We start from the raw sequence: 21,564 nt of genomic DNA on the forward strand, positions 1-21,564 counted from the left end.
AACCGATTCTCAACACAACCAAGGCCATGACGAGCAAACCCACAGCTAACAGTACATCAATGGCGAGATGCTTGTAGACTTTCATTTGCGATCAGGATCAAATTAAATATGACCACACCATGACTTCACTTCCACATAGTTCGGGGTGTCATAGCCAGAGCAACTAAATGAGAAAAAAGAAATAACAGGGATTCCAAAAAGATAGGAAGAAGTCAAGTTGTCATGGTTTTCTGGTTTGGTTTCATTTGGTTTTGTGAGTGTCATAATCTTATTTACTGAAGACCTTAAAGTCTCCAGTGAAACACTTAAAAGTATTGCATAAATTCAGCAAAGTTGTATATCATGTATATAATGTATCAACACGTATATAATCAAATGTATATAAAAATCATTGGCATTATTGGTTATAAGTATGCAAAATAATAGCATTTTACACATGTATAAAATTGACCTTTCCACATATTTCATCTCTATGACCTGCTTTTAACACACACACACACACACACACACACACACACACACACACACACACAGGTTCCCATCTGTCCCCAAGAGTATTCCTTTGGTTTTGTGCCATGTATCAATGCAAGTATGCATTTTATGAGTTTATGTGTATGTGTGTTCTGTATATGTGACAGACAATATGAAATTTGTCTTTTAGTCACATAGTAACCATGATTCTCTAAAGGAACAAGTCCAACAGAATGACTGTCTATTACAAGGGGAGTTTATTAGATTGGACCAAACATTGTAAAAGTAGTGCCACAATGGTTGTCTGTACACTAGAGGCTGAGGACCCAGTGGGGCTGTCTGGACTGGAGGCCTTACCAGTTCCAACCTGGTGGTGAATTCTGAAGGGTTCCTGCAAAGCTATTTCTCATCAGTCCATATTGGAGCTGAAGAAGCTGGTTTTTCAGGTCACAAAGTATGGCAGCAATAGCAGCAGAAAAGTAAAACCATCCACAAGGACAATGGAAGGGAAGAGAAGAGCAGCTCTGCTTTTCCCTCTTCATATCTGGGTCATGTCAGGAAGTTCAGCCCACTCTGAGGGAACGTCTTTCACCGAAGTTAATCATTTTCTCACAGACCCACTGGAAGCATGTGTCTTAGTTGATCTTATATCCAATCAAGTTGAGTAGGGGGATTTAACTATGTCCTCGTGCTTCTTTCCAGTGAGAAGGCGCGTGTGGGACATTTGGTGCTGAGACCCCGGGACCAGAGGCCACACCATCGCCTCGTCCGCGCCACGGAAGCCTCCGTTTCACGGAAGAAATTCAGAAGCTATAGGACGCAGGTCAAACTCTGAGAGACAATGTTTAGCCTTGACCTGCTCCGACTCAGTCCCCTGCCGGACGCGGCAGGTGCCGTTATGGTTGCTTTGGCAGCCCTCGGGTTGTTTCTATTGACCTTTGAGTTTCTAGTTACCGCCAAACGGCGTCTAACAGCAAAGCGGAGAGCGTTGGGGGTAGGGCGAGACAGTGCATCAGAAACAGAGTTAGAGAACGATTCAAAGAGTTTAAAGGGAAAAAGTGCACTTAAAAAAGAGACCCTCTCGAGGACCTTAGAACCGAGGGAGAGAGAGAGTGGGGAAAAAACGCCCCGGGTGAGTTAAAACAGAAGGGAGAAGAAATCTTGAAAAGTGGAAGTCTTTATCCGGTAAAGGATTCAAAGACTTCAGAGCTTGATAGTTCAGGGACAGACAAGCTTAGCTCCTCTGAGAGATAGGATTTAGAAGATAAGGCAGCTCGCTGTGAAAAAGAAAGATGCTACCCAGATGAACAACGAGCTAACAGCTTGGGTAAACAAAAGGAAGTGGAAGGCAGAAACCATGCGGTTTCCCAGCCTATAAGTCCCGGCGCCTCTCCATCTTATATGGAGAGATTCCACTCAGATTCCTTCCTCACTAAAGAGGAACAGAAAAAGATACAGCTGGCATTTCCGGTGTTTGAGGCCGCCGATGGAGGCCGTGATCACGCGCCAGTAGAATATGTTCAAATAAAAGAACTTGCCGAGTCGGTCCGTAACTATGGAGTTAGTGCCAATTTTACTATTGCTCAAGTCGAAAGGCTTGCTACTCTGGCCATGACTCCAGGAGACTGGCAGACAACAGTGAAGGCTACGCTTCCCAATATGGGACAATATATGGAATGGAAAGCCTTATGGTATGATGCCTCTCAGGCACAGGCCAAAGTCAATGCCATTGCTGAAGGCAATCAGAGAGACTGGACGCTTGATCTGTTAACAGGACAAGGGCAATATGCCAATAATCAAACTAACTATGACTGGGGAGCATACGCTCAAATTTCCGCTGCCGCCGTTAAGGCATGGAAGGCACTTTCCAAGAAGGGAGAGTCCGGGGGACACTTAACGAGAATCATACAAGCCCCCCAGGAACCATTCTCAGACTTTGTGGCTAGGATGATGGAGGCAGCAGGCAGGATCTTTGGAGACCCTGAACAGGCAATGCCTTTAGTAGAACAGTTGGTTTATGAGCAAGCCACACAGGAATGCAGAGCAGCTATTACGCCTAGGAAGGGCAAAGGATTACAGGACTGGCTGAGAGTTTGCCGAGAACTTGGAGGCCCGCTTACTAATGCCGGCCTCGCGGCTGCTATCCTACAGAGCCAAAAGTGCTCAGGTACAGGTGATCACAAGGTCTGCTATAACTGTGGCAAACCAGGACATTTGAAAAAGGAGTGTCAAGCCCTCACTAGGAAGAGAGCACCAGGACTGTGTACTAAGTGTGGGAAAGGCTATCATTGGGCTAGTGAATGTCGCTCAGTTAAAGATATCAGAGGCAGGCTTATTCAGCCCAGGCCTCCCCAGACAGAAGAGAGTGAAAACATTCCAAAAAACGGGTATCTGGGCCCCAGGTCTCAGGGCCCCAAAACATATGGGACTCCAGCTTACAACAGACGGACTCCACGGTTCGCAGAGCCACTAGAGGCTCAGCAGGAGTGGACCTCTGTTCCACCACCCAATTCATATTAATGCCACTGATGGGTGTACAACCCGTCCCCACTGACTACAAAGGCCCCCTACCCGTGGGAAGTGTTGGCCTTATTATGGGACGGTCCTCCTTAACTTTAAAGGGACTAATTGTTCACCCTGGAATAATAGATCAAGATTACACGGGAGAACTTCAAGTTCTCTGTTCGTGCCCTCAAGGCGTTTTTTCCATTTCCCCAGGTGATAGGATTGCTCAGTTGATTATTCTTCCAAGCTTACATGATCATTTTCCTTCTTCCGGGGTCCCTAGAGGAACCGCGAAGTTTGGCTCTTCCGGGACTGATTCTGCTTATTTAATGATGGACCTTAATTCCAGACCCTCTTTAGAGTTGAATGTAGAAGGGAAAAATTTTAAGGGAATTCTAGATACAGGGGCTGATAAGAGCATTATCTCCTCCAAGTGGTGGCCTAAGGCATGGCCTGTCACTCAATCATCCCATTCCTTACAAGGACTAGGGTATGAGGCCAGCCCCACTATCAGCTCACGCTCCTTGATTTGGCATGCTCCAGAAGGCCAATCAGGAAAGTTTATTCCTTATGTCCTCCCTCTTCCTGTTAACATTTGGGGGAGGGATGTCTTACAGGGTCTAGGTCTGACATTGACCAACGAGTACTCTCGACAAGCTGTCGAGATTAGGAAGGGATTAGGAAAAAAGGAACAAGGAAAATTAGAACCGGTTCCACAAGAAGGTAATATAGGAAGGCAGGACCTGGGTTTTTCCTAAGTGCCATTGAGGGTTCTATGCCCATACCCTGGCTCACAGAGGAAGTGATATGGGTTCCTCAATGGCATCTATCCTCTGAAAAATTAGAAGCTGCCACTAAATTGGTTAATGAACAATTACAGCTTGGTCATTTAGAACCGTCTACTTCACCATGGAATACTCCTATTTTTGTGATAAAGACAAAATCAGGAAAATGGAGACTTCTCCATGATTTGAGAGCCATTAATGCACAGATGCGTTTATTTGGCTCGATCCAACGAGGCCTACCCTTACTCTCTGCTTTACCTAAGCAATGGAAGATAATAATTATAGACATTAAGGATTGTTTCTTTTCCATCCCCTTGTGTCCACAAGACAGACAGAGGTTTGCATTTACTATACCAGCTATTAATCATCTTGAACCTGATAAGAGATTTCAGTGGAGGGTCCTGCCTCAAGGCATGGCCAATAGCCCCACTATTTGCCAACTATATGTGCAACGAGCTCTTGAACCTATAAGGAAGCAATTTCCTTCCTTGTTGCTGGCTCATTACATGGATGACATCCTAGCATGTGGCAAAGATTTAACCACCTTACAGACCTCATATCCCATATTAATCAAAACATTGGGACAATGGGGACTACAAGTCGCTGCAGAAAAGGTTCAAATTGCAGAAATTGGCTCATTTCTGGGAACGGTCATTTATCCTGAAAAAATAGTTTCCCAGAAATTAGAGATTCGTAGAGATCATTTACATACCTTAAATGATTTCCAAAAATTATTGGGAGATATAAATTGGCTGAGACCATTTTTAAAGGTTTCCTCTGCTGAGTTGAAACCTTTATTTGATATTTTGGAGGGGGACTCTCATATCTCCTCTCCGAGAGCATTGACGCCAGCCGCAAACCAGGCCTTACAAGTTGTAGAAAAAGCCTTACAGGATGCTCAATTGCAGCGCATTGATGAGACCAAGCCTTTTGATTTGTGTGTTTTCAAAACTATGCTATTGCCAACAGCTGTTTTGTGGCAGGATGGGCCTTTATTATGGGCCCATCCCAATGAATGCATCTCCTGCTAAGATTATTGACTGGTATCCCGATGCGGTTGCTCAGCTTGCACTCCGCAGGTTAAAGGCAGCTATTACTCATTTTGGGAAAGAACCCAAAACTTTGATAGTACCATATACAGCCATTCAGGTTCAAACATTAGCTGCTACCTCAAATGCTTGGGCAGTGTTAGTTACTTCCTTTGCTGGACAGATTGATAATCATTATCCAAAACACCCGATCCTACAGTTTGCTTTAAGCCAAGCCATTGTGTTTCCACGCATAATGTCTCAGAAACCACTTGTTGATGGGGTTGTAGTGTATACAGATGGGTCAAAAACTGGTATAGGTGCTTATGTGGTCAATAATAAGGTAGTATCTAAACAGTATAATGAAACCTCACCTCAAGTTGTAGAATGTTTAGTGGTGCTAGAGGTCCTCGAGACCTTCCCAGGCCCGCTTAACATTGTGTCAGATTCCTCTTATGTGGTTAATGCAGTTAAGGTTCTTGAGGTGGCTGGATTAATCAGGCCTTCCAGCAAACTTGCTCAGATTTTTCAACAAATTCAATCTACCCTTCTCAGCAGGAGATCCCCTGTATTCATAACACATATTAGAGCTCACTCGGGCCTTCCTGGGCCAATGTCCCGCGGAAATGACCTAGCGGACAAAGCTACAAGAGTGATTGCAGTTGCCTTGTCCCCTCAATTAGACGTAGCAAAAGAATTTCACAGACGATTTCATGTAACGGCTGAAACTTTACGCCGCCGATTTGCTTTGACTAGAAAAGAAGCTAGGGAGATAGTTACCCAATGTCAAAATTGTTGTCAATTCCTGCCTGTACCACATGTGGGAGTTAACCCACAAGGAATCCGACCGCTACAGGTTTGGCAAATGGATGTTACTCATATCCCTTCTTTTGGAAAACTTCAGTATTTGCATGTTTCTATTGATACATGCTCTGGCATTATGTTTGCTACACCTCTAACAGGAGAAAAGGCCTCACATGCAATTCAACATTGCCTCGAGGCGTGGAGCGCTTGGGGTAAACCCAAACTCCTTAAGACAGACAATGGACCAGCTTATACTTCTCAAAAATTTCAACAGTTCTGCCACCAGATGGAGGTGACTCATCTGACTGGTCTCCCGTATAATCCTCAGGGACAGGGCATTGTAGAACGTGCCCATCGCACTCTCAAATCCTATTTAATTAAACAAAAAGGGGGAGTCGAGGAGACTCTACCCTCAGTACCAAGAGTAGCTGTTTCCATAGCACTCTTCACCCTTAATTTTTTAAATCTTGACGCCCAAGGCCATACTGCGGCCGAACGTCACTATTCAGAACCTGATAGACCAAAAGAGATGGTAAAATGGAAAGATGTTTTGACTGGTCTATGGAAAGGCCCGGATCCTATTTTAATAAGATCCAGGGGAGCGGTTTGTGTTTTCCCACAGGAAGAAGACAATCCATTCTGGCTACCGGAACGACTGACACGGAGAATCCTGACGCCTAGAAATGACTCGCGGATGGATCCCTCAGAAACTACCTCTAGTCCTCACACTACCTCTTTGGATTTGGATTCCTAGTACTTCTAGGAATGGGTGGGGGTGGCTCTGTTTGGTGCAGCCCTATGCTGTGGATTAGTATTCATGCTATGGTTGGTTTGCAAACTCAGACCTCAACAAAAACGTGACAAGGCCGTTTTCACTCAAGCACTTGCAGCCATTTGAACAAGGGGCCTCCCCTAAAATTTGGTTATCTATCTTCAAAAATTAGTCGGTATCTGAGTTCTCTGCTCTTGCACCCCATGGGCCTGTGGGCCCACTTGCACTGGGAGAGAGAGACTCAAGATTCCTTTGATCAGCCCTTCTACATCGCTGAGGTTTCCTCATCGCACGCGATAAGGGGATCATGATCTCCCCACTAACTCACCTTCTGGCTGGCCTCTTTTTAGAGTTCGCCCTAGGTCATTATTCAGTTACTGTCACACAGCACTGTGGTATCCAGAGACGGGCAACTTTCCTCATGCACAGACCGATCTAAGACACAGGGCCCGGTGGCGATAGGGTTACCCTTCGACGGATAAGGCTGTGACATAGAGGAACGACCTAAGACAGGAGCCAAAGCAGATGGACGTAACTGCGGGGACCTAGACCAGCCTAGACAATAATTTACCGCTATTTATTAATAAAAAGTAAAGGGGGAGATGTAAAGGGCCGCAATAACATTCGCCACCACTAGATGGCGCTGGCTTCCACTGCGCCCCACGTGGAAAGCCAAGTCAGTCAAGATGGCGCTAGCCTTTGCCGCGCAAGCCGACTCCCTAACGGGAGATTAACTGTGTGCGCATGTGAAAGAGTGCCTTCCTGGCAGGTCTTTGCCCATTTCCGGGACGTGCCTGATGAGGTCATGAGTAAGCAACCAATCAGGTGTGGGTGCGCACACGGGGGATAAATAGGTGCGCCTGGCCGGTGCACGGGGCTTCCACCATAAGAGAGGAATAAAGTTTTTGTCTATAGTAAGAATTTCAATGTCCGCGTGCTTCTTGCCGGCTAGAAGTCGCGCGTTGGACAGGCTCACATATTTGAATGTTTGTTCTGCAGCTAGCACACTGTTTAGGATTAGGAGGTATGGCCTTGTTGTACCCAAACACTTCTCAAGATCCCATGCTATCAGAATCAAAATTTCAATAACAATTTTACAAAAATAGAACTCCGAAATGCTTCTGTGACTAGAAGGGATTCTGAACAGCTACAGCAACTTTAAAAAAAAAACCCTCAACATTACAGGCTGACACAGCTGGGCCCTTTCATCCATGTGTCCTACAAACAGACTCAACATTGGGGGAATTTTCAGCTGTATGGAAGAATATAGATGAAATTTTATACTGTATTTAACAACACAGTATAAAATCTATGAGTGCGGCATTCATATTGTATTAGGTACTAGAAATAGCCTGGAGATCACTCAAAGCAGAGCTGCTTAAAACCTTTCACTTGTGACTCATTCAAGGCAAATTTTTTCTCCTTGTGTTTTATTAGCTCTTTGTATTTTGATCAATTTTCACTTTCTCTCCTCCTACTCCTCCCACCTTCAGACCCACTTCTCTAATCACCCCTCTTTGTGTTCTCATTTTTAAAAAATTAAATCAAATTTATGCTTCCCATGCACGCCTGGTGTTTAGCCACCACTGGATTATAGTTTACAGACCAAGGGCCACACCTTCACAGAAAACTGGGAATTCCTCCCCCTGAAGCTGTTGAGTGCCAACAGCTTCTCAGCTAGGGTGAACTTTGTGCCCACCTCCTCTCTTCATACTGCGCTTTCCCTTGCTTGAGCTTGCACATGTCTTGTGCATGCTGTCACAACCTGTGGTTTCATATGTGCAGCTACCGTGATGTTCCTGAAAAACAGTTTCCTTGTAGTCATCCGCCTCTGGTCTAACAATATTCCCATGCCCTTTTCCTCAATGATCTCTGAACCTTAGGAAGAAGATCTGTAATAGAAATGTCCTATTTAAGGGGCGGCGCAGATCTTCCTGGCTGCTGAGGCCGTGGAGAGCTCATAGGCAACACCCCGCGAGCAAACCTGAGCCTGGGGACCACAGGTAAGACAAACTTTTCTGCTACAAACGACTTGCCTGGTGATCTCGGGTCACACAGAGGCGGAGTTCCTCTGGGGCCGGACACTTCCGGTGTTTGGCCAGAGTCCCGGACCAGCGGAGGATCCCTGCCTTCAGCAGCTCTCTGCTCCCAGGCCCCCCGGAGGGGAGTTCTGGCCCCCTGGTCGGGCGGGCACTCCTGAGGCAGCAGAGCGGAGGAGACCACCAACGCTGCCCACCTCTGCCCACATCCCTGGCCCAGGAGGATACTGTGTCGGCCTCTGGGTACCCGTGAGGAGGGCCCAGGAGCAGCAGATCCACTGCGCCTGAGACACCGCACCTGAAGGGACCGACCGGATAAACAGTTCTCTGCACCCAAATCCCGTGGGAGGGAGAGCTAAACCTTCAGAGAGGCGGACACGCCTGGGAAACCAGAAGAGACTGCACGCTGCACACAGTACTGACCCCAGAGGAAAAGAAAAGCTATCTGGAACCCTGGTGCACGGAACCTCCCGGAAGGGGCGGCGCAGATCTTCCTGGCTGCTGAGGCCGTGGAGAGCTCATAGGCAACACCCCACTAGCAAACTTGAGCCTGGGGACCACAGGTAAGACAAACTTTTCTGCTACAAACGACTTGCCTGGTGAACTCAAGACACAGGCTCACAGGAACAGCTGAAGACCTGTAGAGAAAAAAAAACTCCGAAAGCAGAACACTCTGTCCCCATAACTGGCTGAAAGAAAACAGGAAAACAGGTCTACAGCACTCCTGAAACACAGGCTTATAAGACAGTCTAGCCACTGTCAGAAATAGCAGAACAAAGTAACACTAGAGATAATCTGATGGCGAGAGGCAAGCGCAGGAACCCAAGCAACAGAAACCAAGACTACATGGCATCATCGGAGCCCAATTCTCCCACCAAAGCAAACACGGAATATCCAAACACACCAGAAAAGCAAGATCTAGTTTCAAAATCATATTTGATCATGATGTTGGAGGACTTCAAGAAAGACATGAAGAACTCCCTTAGAGAAACACAGGAAAACATAAATAAACAAGTAGAAGCCTACAGAGAGGAATCATAAAAATTCCTAAAAAGAATTCCAGGAAAATATAAATAAACAAGTAGAAGCCCATAGAGAGGAGTCACAAAAAATCCTAAAAGAATTCCAGGAAAAACATAAATAAACAAGTAGAAGCCCATAGAGAGAGTCACAAAAATCCCTGAAAGAATTCCAGGAAAACACAATCAAACAGTTGAAGAATTAAAAATGGAAATAGAAGCAATCAAGAAAGAACACATGGAAACAACCCTGGATATAGAAAACCAAAAGAAGAGACAAGGAGCTGTAGATACAAGCTTCACCAACAGAATACAAGAGATGGAAGAGAGAATCTCAGGAGCAGAAGATTCCATAGAAATCATTGACTCAACTGTCAAAGATAATGTAAAGCGGAAAAAGCTACTGGTCCAAAACATACAGGAAATCCAGGACTCAATGAGAAGATCAAACCTAAGGATAATAGGTATAGAAGAGAGAAGACTCCCAGCTCAAAGGACCAGTAAATATCTTCAACAAAATCATAGAAGAAAACTTCCTAACCTAAAAAAAGAGATACCCATAGGCATACAAGAAGCCTACAGAACTCCAAATAGATTGGACCAGAAAAGAAACACCTCCGGTCACATAATAGTCAAAACACCAAACGCACAAAATAAAGAAAGAATATTAAAAGCGGTAAGGGAAAAAGGTCAAGTAACATATAAAGGCAGACCTATCAGAATCACACCAGACTTTTCGCCAGAAACTATGAAGGCCAGAAGATCCTGGACTGATGTCATACAGACCCTAAGAGAACACAAATGCCAGCCCAGGTTACTGTATCCTGCAAAACTCTCAATCAACATAGATGGAGAAACCAAGATATTCCATGACAAAACCAAATTTACACAATATCTTTCTACAAATCCAGCACTACAAAGGATAATAAATGGTAAAGCCCAACATAAGGAGGCAAGCTATACCCTAGAAGAAGCAAGAAACTAATCGTCTTGGCAACAAAACAAAGAGAAGAAAAGCACACAAACATAACCTCACATCCAAATATGAATACAACCAGAAGCAATAATCACTATTCCTTAATATCTCTCAACATCAATGGCCTCAACTCCCCAATAAAAAGACATAGATTAACAAACTGGATACGCAACGAGGACCCTGCATTCTGCTGCCTACAGGAAACACACCTCAGAGAAAAAGACAGACACTACCTCAGAGTGAAAGGCTGGAAAACAACTTTCCAAGCAAATGGTCAGAAGAAGCAAGCTGGAGTAGCCATTCTAATATCAGATAAAATCAATTTTCAACTAAAAGTCATCAAAAAAAAGATAAGGAAGGACACTTCATATTCATCAAAGGAAAAATCCACCAAGATGAACTCTCAATCCTAAATATCTATGCCCCAAATACAAGGGCACCTACATACGTAAAAAGAAACCTTACTAAAGCTCAAAACACACATTGCACCTCACACAATAATAGTAGGAGATTTCAACACCCCACTCTCATCAATGGACAGATCATGGAAACAGAAATTAAACAGAGACGTGACAGACTAAGAGAACTCATGAGCCAAATGGACTTAACGGATAGTTATAGAACGTTCTACCCTAAAGCAAAAGGATATACGTTCTTCTCAGCTCCTCATGGTACTTTCTCCAAAATTGACCATATAATTGGTCAAAAAACGGGCCTCAACAGGTACAGAAAGATAGAAATAATCCCATGCGTGCTATCGGACCACCACGGCCTAAAACTGGTCTTCAATAACAATAAGGGAAGAATGCCCACATATACGTGGAAATTGAACAATGCTCTACTCAATGATAACCTGGTCAAGGAAGAAATAAAGAAAGAAATTAAAGACTTTTTAGAATTTAATGAAAATGAAGATACAACATACCCAAACTTATGGGACACAATGAAAGCTGCGCTAAGAGGAAAACTCATAGCGCTGAGTGCCTGCAGAAGGAAACAGGAAAGAGCATATGTCAGCAGCTTGACAGCACACCTAAAAGCTCTAGAACAAAAAGAAGCAAATACACCCAGGAGGAGTAGAAGGCAGGAAATAATCAAACTCAGAGCCGAAATCAACCAAGTAGAAACAAAAAGGACCATAGAAAGAATCAACAGAACCAAAAGTTGGTTCTTTGAGAAAATCAACAAGATAGATAAACCCTTGGCCAGACTAACGAGAGGACACAGAGAGTGTGTCCAAATTAACAAAATCAAAAATGAAAAGGGAGACATAACTACAGATTCAGAGGAAATTCAAAAAATCATCAGATCTTACTATAAAAGCCTATATTCAACAAAACTTGACAATCTGCAGGAAATGGACAATTTCCTAGACAGATACCAGGTACCGAAGTTAAATCAGGAACAGATAAACCAGTTAAACAACCCCATAACTCCTAAGGAAATAGAAGAAGTCATTAAAGGTCTCCCAACCAAAAAGAGCCCAGGTCCAGACGGGTTTAGTGCAGAATTCTCTCAGACCTTCATAGAAGACCTCATTACCAATATTATCCAAACTATTCCACAAAATTGAAACAGATGGAGCACTACCGAATTCCTTCTATGAAGCCACAATTACTCTTATACCTAAACCACACAAAGACCCAACAAAGAAAGAGAACTTCAGACCAATTTCCCTTATGAATATCGATGCAAAAATACTCAATAAAATTCTGGCAAACCGAATCCAAGAGCACATCAAAACAATCATCCACCATGATCAAGTAGGCTTCATCCCAGGCATGCAGGGATGGTTCAATATACGGAAAACCATCAACGTGATCCATTATATAAACAAACTGAAAGAACAAAACCACATGATCATTTCATTAGATGCTGAGAAAGCATTTGACAAAATTCAACACCCCTTCATGATAAAAGTCCTGGAAAGAATAGGAATTCAAGGCCCATACCTAAACATAGTAAAAGCCATATACAGCAAACCAGTTGCTAACATTAAACTAAATGGAGAGAAACTTGAAGCAATCCCACTAAAATCAGGGACTAGACAAGGCTGCCCACTCTCTCCCTACTTATTCAATATAGTTCTTGAAGTTCTAGCCAGAGCAATAAGACAACAAAAAGGAGGTCAAGGGATACAGATCGAAAAGAAGAAGTCAAAATATCACTATTTGCAGATGATATGATAGTATATTTAAGTGATCCCAAAAATTCCACCAGAGAACTACTAAAGCTGATAAACAACTTCAGCAAAGTGGCTGGGTATAAAATTAACTCAAATAAATCAGTAGCCTTCCTCTACACAAAAGAGAAACAGGCCGAGAAAGAAATTAGGGAAATGATACCCTTCATAATAGATCCAAATAATATAAAGTACCTCGGGGTGACTTTAACCAAGCAAGTAAAAGATCTGTACAGTAAGAACTTCAAGACTCTGAAGAAAGAAATTGAAGAAGATCTCAGAAGATGGAAAGATCTCCCATGCTCATGGATTGGCAGGATTAATATAGTAAAAATGGCCATTCTACCAAAAAGCGATCTACAGATTCAATGCAATCCCCATCAAAATACCAATCCAATTCTTCAAAGAGTTAGACAGAACAATTTGCAAATTCATCTGAATAACAAAAACCCAGGATAGCTAAAACTATCCTCAACAATAAAAGGACTTCAGGGGGAATCACTATCCCAGATCTCAAGCAGTATTACAGAGCAATAGTGATAAAAACTGCATGGTATTGGTACAGAGACAGACAGATAGACCAATGGAACAGAATTGAAGACCCAGAAATGAACCCACACACCTATGGGCACTTGATTTTTGACAAAGGAGCCAAAACCATCCAATGGAAAAAAGATAGCATTTTCAGCAAATGGTGCTGGTTCAACTGGAGGTCAACATGTAGAAGAATGCAGATCGATCCATGCTTATCACCCTGTACAAAGCTTAAGTCCAAGTGGATCAAGGACCTCCACATCAAACCAGATACACTCAAACTAATAGAAGAAAAACTAGGGAAGCATTTGGAACACATGGGCACTGGAAAAAATTTCCTGAACAAAACACCCATGGCTTATGCTCTAAGATCAAGAATCGACAAATGGGATCTCATAAAACTGCAAAGCTTCTGTAAGGCAAAGGACACTGTGGTTAGGACAAAACGGCAACCAACAGATTGGGAAAAGATCTTTACCAATCCTACAACAGATAGAGGGCTTATATCCAAAATATACAAAGAACTGAAGAAGTTAGACAGCAGGGAGGCAAATAACCCTATTAAAAAATGGGGTTCAGAGCTAAACAGAGAATTCACAGCTGAGGAATGCCGAATGGCTGAGAAACACCTAAAGAAATGTTCAACATCGTTAGTCATAAGGGAAATGCAAATCAAAACAACCCTGAGATTTCACCTCACACCAGTGAGAATGGCTAAGATCAAAAACTCAGGTGACAGCAAATGCTGGCGAGGATGTGGAGAAAGGGGAACACTCCTCCATTGTTGGTGGGGTTGCAGACTGCTGCAACCATTCTGGAAATCAGTCTGGAGGTTCCTCAGAAAATTGGACATTGAACTGCCTGAGGATCCAGCTATACCTCTCCTGGGCATATACCCAAAAGATGCCCCAACATATAAAAAAGACACGTGCTCCACTATGTTCATCGCAGCCTTATTTATAATAGCCAGAAGCTGGAAAGAACCCAGATGCCCTTCAACAGAGGAATGGATACAGAAAATGTGGTACATCTACACAATGGAATATTACTCAGCTATCAAAAACAATGACTTTGTGAAATTCGTAGGCAAATGGCTGGAACTGGAAACTATCATCCTGAGTGAGCTAACCCAATCACAGAAAGACATACATGGTATGTACTCATTGATAAGTGGCTATTAGCCCAAATGCTTGAATTACCCTAGATGCCTAGAACAAATGAAACTCAAGACGGATGATCAAAATGTGAATGCAGATCGCTCATGAGAGACACAGCCAGAATACAGCAAATACAGAGGCGTATGCCAGCAGGAAACCACTGAACTGAGAACAGGACCCCTGTTGAACAATCAGAGAAAGAACTGGAAGAGCTTGAAGGAGCTCGAGACCCCATATGTACAGCAATGCCAACCAACCAGAGTTTCAGGGACTAAGCCACTACCCAAAGACTATACATGGACTGACCCTGGACTCTGACCTCGTGGGGTTGCAATGAATATCCTAGTAAGAGCACCAGTGGAAGGGGAAGCCCTGGGTCCTGCTAAGACTGAACCCCTAGTGAACTAGACTGTTGGGGAGAGGGCAGCAATGGGGAGGGGTGGGAGGAACACCCATAAGGAAGGGGGGGGGGGGATGTTTGCCCGGAAACCGGGAAAGGGAATAACATTCGAAATGTATATAAGAAATACTCAAGTTAATAAAAAAAAAAAAAAAAGATGTCCTATTTAGAGATGGTCATTCTGCAAACTCCTAGTGTCCGCATCTTGACCAGTTGTAGGTCTATGTCAATCACTATCTACTGCAAGAATTTTCTGCAATAAGGATCAAGAGATATACCAGTCTATGTGTATTGACAAGTCATTAGGAATCAGTTTAATACAATGCCCATTTAACAGAATAATAAGAGTTGTTTCTCACCTCTGGTCTATGACTGATGTAGCCACAGGCTTTTAGTCCCAATAATGGTTCCAGGTATGGGCTTCATCTTCTGGAATGGGCTGTAAAGCCATTCAGAAAGCAACTGGTAACTCCGTGACATTGCTGGGCCAATGGGCATATCTTATGGGGTCAGTAGTTATTGTAGCACACTGGATTCAAAGATAGCTAAGACTGATAATTACTTTTTTCTTTTTATAACGTTCATAGCACTGTTCAGAGCTGTGAAAGCTAACCAGCAAATGAATCTTTGTCATGAGTACCAGTGTTCTACAACCCAAGCATGTAGTGTCCTCTGCAATAAGATCTTGCCATCAAGTTCTGGAGAGTAACTCTGGTGGTTCGAATGATAAATGTCCCCTCATAGATTCAGGTACTTGAATGGTCTTCAGTGGACCACACTGTTTGGCAAGGTTTTAGTGGTGTAGTCTTACAGCTTTGCTGTAGGAAATAAATCAGTTGGGGAGGACTTAGACACGAAAAGCCTTGTGCTATTTGCAACTCACTTCATGTCATACTTGTCATTTAAAGATGTGAGCCCCAAGATTCCTGTGCTTTCCCATCATGCCTGCCACCATTGCCAAGTGTCCCTACCAAGATGGACTCTTGTCCCTGTTTAAGATAAGCCAAAGTAAACTCTTTCTTCTATATATTATCTTAGTCATGGTATTTATCACAACTACAGAAAGTGATTAACACAGTAAACAAACGTGACAGCAAGTGACTGTAGTGTACAGGAGGTGTTTGGGCCAACAACTCCAAAACAGGTAACCTACTGTCTCTTCCACACTGGGTGGAAGACCTTCTCATAGGACCTCAAAGCCCACCTGACAGTGATACATTTCCTCCAACAAGGACACACCTCCTAATAGTGTCACTCCCTGTGAGCCAAGCATTTGAACACATGACTCTATGGGGCCAAACCTATTCAAACCACTATGTCCACTCTTGACACTGTTGCCCAAGAAAGTTTCAAACAATCCTAGTTTGTTTATATGTGTATATGTGTGTATGTATGTATATGTGATATATGTGTATAAACTATATGCTTTCAATATGGTATACAAATTAGATATTGATATGATACATAAATAATAAATAGTAGATGCACAGACTAGATATTTGCTGATTATAGATCATAAGGAAATTTTTAAACAATTATTTTGTATACATAATTTTACCATTTATTATAGTGATGAGATAAATGTGCGTGCTTGTTTTTCATAAGGATTAAATCATGCCTGAATATCTGATACTATAAAACACAAAGCACCTTCAGTATTTTCGGAGCAGAGCAATATTTTGATATTTTATTGGTCAACATTAACTTCATATAAATATGTAATACAAAATGGCAGAACTTTGTTTCAAGACATTTCAGAAACTAATGAAATTTTGTCCTAACACAAGACAACAATGATTTAACAAATCTTTATGAAAGCCAAATAAGTAATTCCAACTGCATTTTTTAAAATCTGACATTCTAACACAGTCAAAGATTTATCAATTTGGTAATTACACACTGAAGAATAATTGTTGTTTTCTATAATTAAACCATTAGGTTTCTATGAGAGCAGAAAACTTTGAATCTACAGCAAAAACATGGAGTTCCTAATGTACAATAGTCGAGTCTGAGCTGAAACATCCGAGCACATTTGCTGGAGCGCCCTAGCTTCACAACCCCCATGGTGCAGTGCTGTGTTCAGAACCCAGGCTGCGGGGCTATGAAGTGAATCAAGGGTGAGCATTCCCAGAAATGCTACAGAAATACAGCTTTCCAGGTGCCGGTGCCAAGAAAGCACTTCCCAGAAGGTTCTGCCTTTGTGATGCTGGTCTTTTCCTAATCACAGCTAATTATTCAGTCCCAGATGGCTAGTGCCAATTGTCCTAACAAAGCAAAAAAGTTCACTTTAGTGGCTCTAGTCTCTCATTAATCAGGCGGTGCTTCAAGCCCAGATGACCAGAACCACAGAGTCTTAATTTAAAATACCGCTCACATGGCCCTATTAGAGTCTTTACTCCCCTCTGAGGTGTCCCAAGCTAGGCCTCCGTCATCCATATTGCTCTCAACATTCTCCAGCTTTTTGCACTATTATGACAGATACCTAAGAAGAAGCAGCGTAGGAGAAGTGCTCAGGTCAGCTCACAGTCTCAGGGAGGGTTTCCTACTACTTAGGCAAAGAAGATGTATTGGTGCTCACAGTTGCAGGGTAGGAAGGATGCTCGCTGAATCCCCTTATTGCAGAATGTCATGGGTGAGAGGAAGCATAGAGAACTAAGTCTCCATTCCACTACCTCTGATGGTCAGGCCATGGTGCATAAAGGTGCCACAACCTTCCAAAACAGCATCACCAGCCAGGGACCAAGTGCTTAAACGCAGCGGTCTGTGGGTGACATTTCACATTCAAATGGTAGCGTATGTGAATAGGCATCCACAAAAGGAAAATAGAATGCCTGAAAGGTACAAGGAGAGTTGAGGATCAGCCTCAGTCATCAGAGAAGTCCAAATAAAGACACAAGGAGGTATCATGGCAAACTTACTCCTAGAGTTATTTCCAAAAGACAAAGGGACTGCGTGTTAGCAAGAACGTAGGGAAGAGAATCTACGTGTGATATTGATGTGCAGCCATTATGGCTTGCAGTAAGTGCCTCGAGTGTAGAATGGTCTTGTAACATAGCCACCTTCTGAACTTAGGAGCTGGCAATGGAGCCAGTGTGTCAAAGAGAACTGCATCTGTAGGCTCCTTGCTTAGCCCAGGTATGGAGAAAACCCAAGGGCTCGTCAGAAAGTATATAGAACACATCATTTCTACTGAAAAACCTTTGCTTCTGAAAAGGTCGTGGTTGCTAATATCTGTACTATGCTTGCTGTTACATTCATTTTAAATATATTGTCTATTTGAAAGCAATGAAAAGAAATCTTAGATTTAAGTACCAAAATGTATGGCTCTATGCTAACATGATGATGAATTTCCTATAAAATCCTTTTTAACAGTGGCTTTCTGGACTTCAGAATAAGCCATAAAATAAGAATACAGTTCTTTTAAAATAAATTAAGATATATGACATGATGTTATAAGATACATATATAGTAAAATAGTTATTAAGGTAAAACAAATTAACATATCCATCATTTCATACAGCTGTGAAATTGTCCCCATTTGTGGTAAAAAAAAAAAAAAGCAACTGAAACTACACATTTAGCACAGATCCTAAATATAAACCAGGCATGGTAACACAAAATGGAATCCCAACATGTGGGAGACTGAAGCAGGAGGATTAAGAATTGGGGCCTGCCTGGGCTACACAGTGAGCTCAGAGTAGGCTCAGAGTAGTGAGACATAACATGACCTTATCTTCAATGAAATCCTGAATATAATACACAATCATTAATGATGGTCCTTATCTTATTCTTAGGCCTTTCTAGGTGTCCTCATCACACCTCTCTGCTGCCATTCTGACTCTGATAGCTAATTAGTTTATTTTCATCTTTATATCTAGATATTTGGTTTCTTCTTCTTCCTCCTCTTTCTTTTCTCTTCCTCCCCCCTCCTCTTCTTCTCCCCCTTCTCTCTCTCTCTCCTCTCTCTCTCTCTCTCTCACACACACACACACACACACACACACACACACACACACACACACACACACGTGCCTGGATTATTTCACTTCAGATTTCACTTTCTTACTCGCACCACTGAATTTACTCCTCAACATTATAAAGGGTGGGTGTTTGGGTGTTGGAACTAATTAAAACCTGGTAAAATCGGTCTTCTTATGTTCATTTTATTCTCTGGTCACCAAAGCAAGCTAATTTAGTAACTCTCTAGTACCAGAGACTCTCTTTGCTTTCTCATACAAGGACTAATAAATTCTCCAACTACATAAAAATCTTCCTTATTATAGTGAAGGCTATTTCGCAGGATGTCCTTCCTCAAGTTTATTCTCCCTGGCATAACTCTTCAGCATTCAGCTCTCCACTGTGCTTACAGGTACTAGTGGCACTGGCTGAGTTGGACGGAGCCTCCATAGTGTCTCAGCCTCACTTAGCACACTTGACTTCTTAATCTAGAAGAAGCCTCACAACTCCTAAACAACACCCTCCACTGCTTAAGCAACCTTTTCCCCACTTCTAACCTTTTCTGTTGCTAATAGTCAACAACTTCACAACTTTATTGGAGCTCCCTTGGTTTCTTTTTTTTCCCCTCCTGATGAAGTGACAATTTAATAGCTGACTTATCCTAACTTGCCTAATGTTTTCCTAGAACCCTCAATGTATCCTTGGTTAATAATTCATGTCTTTAAGCCATATAATTGTTGTGCCACATGCCTATTTTCTGTAAACCATCTTACAAAAGTTGGCATGACATGAGGATTTATCACAACAGTTTTGTTGTTGGGTCACCATGAGGCAGTGTCAAGACAGAGTACTTTGTAAGGGATATTTATTGAGGTGTGCAATGGAGTACATCTGTAAAAGGAGAAAAATAAAGCAAGATTGGCAGAGCATGATACTGAACTGTGCCATGTCAGAAAACAGGACCTCAAACCAAACTGTGAGGAGCTCTGGAAGCTGGACTGGCCATTTCTCAATTCTCAAATTCTCAGTTCTTGGAGAATTGGGGTCCAGTTAGGTTCCGGGTACAGGATTCCCAGATGGGGGTGCAGAGGATGGCAAACTTCGGGCAAAAGAACTGGAGATGACTTTTAGAAGTACAGATAACCAGACACTGGACCCTTAATTCAGAAGGGAAATTCAGCATTCATATGGTTCTACAAACAAAGCATACAAGCAAAGAGGTTGTCTAAATTTTTAAAACTCTATAATAAATTATGAAGAAAATGTAAATTTGATCTTATAACATGATAGAGGGCTTTAAATAAGAAATGAATAAATTCCTTAAAGAAATACAGAAAATACAATCTAGCAGGTAAAGTCCTTAAAGAGGAAACAAAACTGTTAAAGAAATATAGGAAAATACAATTAAACAGGTGAAGGATATAAATAAAACATTCCAAGACATGAAAGCAGAAATAGAAGCAACAAAGAAAGCACAAACCAAGGGAATCCTGGAGATGGAAAACCTAGGGAAGAGAACAGGAACAACAGATTCAAGCGTCACCAATAGAATACAAGAGATGGAAGAGAATACCTCAGGCATAGAAGATATAACAAAAGAAATTGATACATCAGTCAAAGAAAATGTTAAATCTAAAAAAAAAATCCTGACACAAAACTTCCAGGAAATCTGGGATAGCATGAAAAGACCAAACCTAAGAATAATAGGAATAGAAGATGGTGAAGAGTCCCAACTCCAAGGCCCAGAAAACATTTTTAACAAAATCAGAGGAAACTTCCATAACTCAAAAGAAAGGTAGTGAAGGGCAGAGAGACAGAGAGACAGGGAGACAGAGAGTCAGAGAGAGACAAGGAGACAGAGAGAAATGAGATGCCTCTAAACATACAAGAAGATTATAAAACACCAGTTAGACTGGGAGTCAAGCTGCCTCTAGGTGGGGATGCAATGGGGGGAGAATAAGAACCCTAAGTCTGCTTCTGGCCACAGGATATGTTCCTGTCCAAAGGAATGGCAGGGACACAAAAAGGAACAGAGACTGAAGGAAAGACCATCCAAAGACCACCCGACCTCGAGATGCATCCCATTTGCAGACACTAAAAAAGTTTTCCAAGCAAACAGACCCAAGAAGCAAGGTCAGCTATGTTCATAAGAGTTTTCTTCATAACAACCAGGAACTAGAAACCACTTAGATCTTCCTCAACTGAAGAATGGAATGGATAAAGAATATGTGGTACATCTACACAATGGAATACCATTCAGCTATCAAAAATAAAGACATCGTGACATTTGCAGGCAAATGGATGGAACTTGAGAATATCATCCTGCATGAAGTAAAACAGACGCAAAAGGACATGCATGGTATGTACTCACTTATAAGTGGATATTAGCCATAAAATATAAGATACCCATGCTATATATCACAGACCCAAAGAAGCTAAACAAGGAGGAAGGTCCAAGTGAGGACACTTGATTCTCACTTAGAAGGGGAATAAAATAGTCATGGGAGGCAGAGGGAGGGAAGGAGAGTATTGGATGGAAAAGAGGATGGGGAGGGGAACAGGGGTCAGAATCAGGTGTGGGGAGAGATAGGGGAGATGGCCAGAAGTAAATAAGTAAATTTTTTTAAATAAAAGGATCTTACTGGATGAATATATGTCAACACAGGAGATCTAAACTTAAACTTGATTAAATATCTACAGAAGCAAGAAGTTGACAGAGATAAACAGCCAGGTGGTTAGCAGCCAACCTGTGGACTATGGATTTCTTATATGGCCCTTGTTCTTCTGAAAGCATTAAGCTCAGCACATCTAACTCATATACCGCAGGTGAATTCTAGCTTCACCCCAGAGTCACTAATATAATTTATTGATTAGGAGCCTCAAATGGAGCAGGATTCTGTCAGGGTACAGAAGGAAAAGGATGACTAATGCTGCA

General features: G+C 42.4%; 1 protein-coding gene across 1 annotated transcript; it reads left to right on the forward strand.

Moving 5' to 3' along the window:
- The first annotated feature begins 1,872 nt into the window (after window positions 1-1,872).
- Window positions 1,873-3,513, forward strand: LOC116895958 (igE-binding protein-like). The gene has a single exon (XM_032897009.1). It carries the CDS (start codon window positions 1,873-1,875, stop codon window positions 2,989-2,991), a length of 1,119 nt encoding a protein of 372 aa, XP_032752900.1. The 3' UTR covers window positions 2,992-3,513.
- The last annotated feature ends 18,051 nt before the right edge of the window (window positions 3,514-21,564 follow it).

The sequence above is a fragment of the Rattus rattus genome, chromosome 3 (genome assembly GCF_011064425.1).
Source record: "Rattus rattus isolate New Zealand chromosome 3, Rrattus_CSIRO_v1, whole genome shotgun sequence".
Taxonomy (NCBI): Eukaryota; Metazoa; Chordata; class Mammalia; order Rodentia; family Muridae; genus Rattus; species Rattus rattus.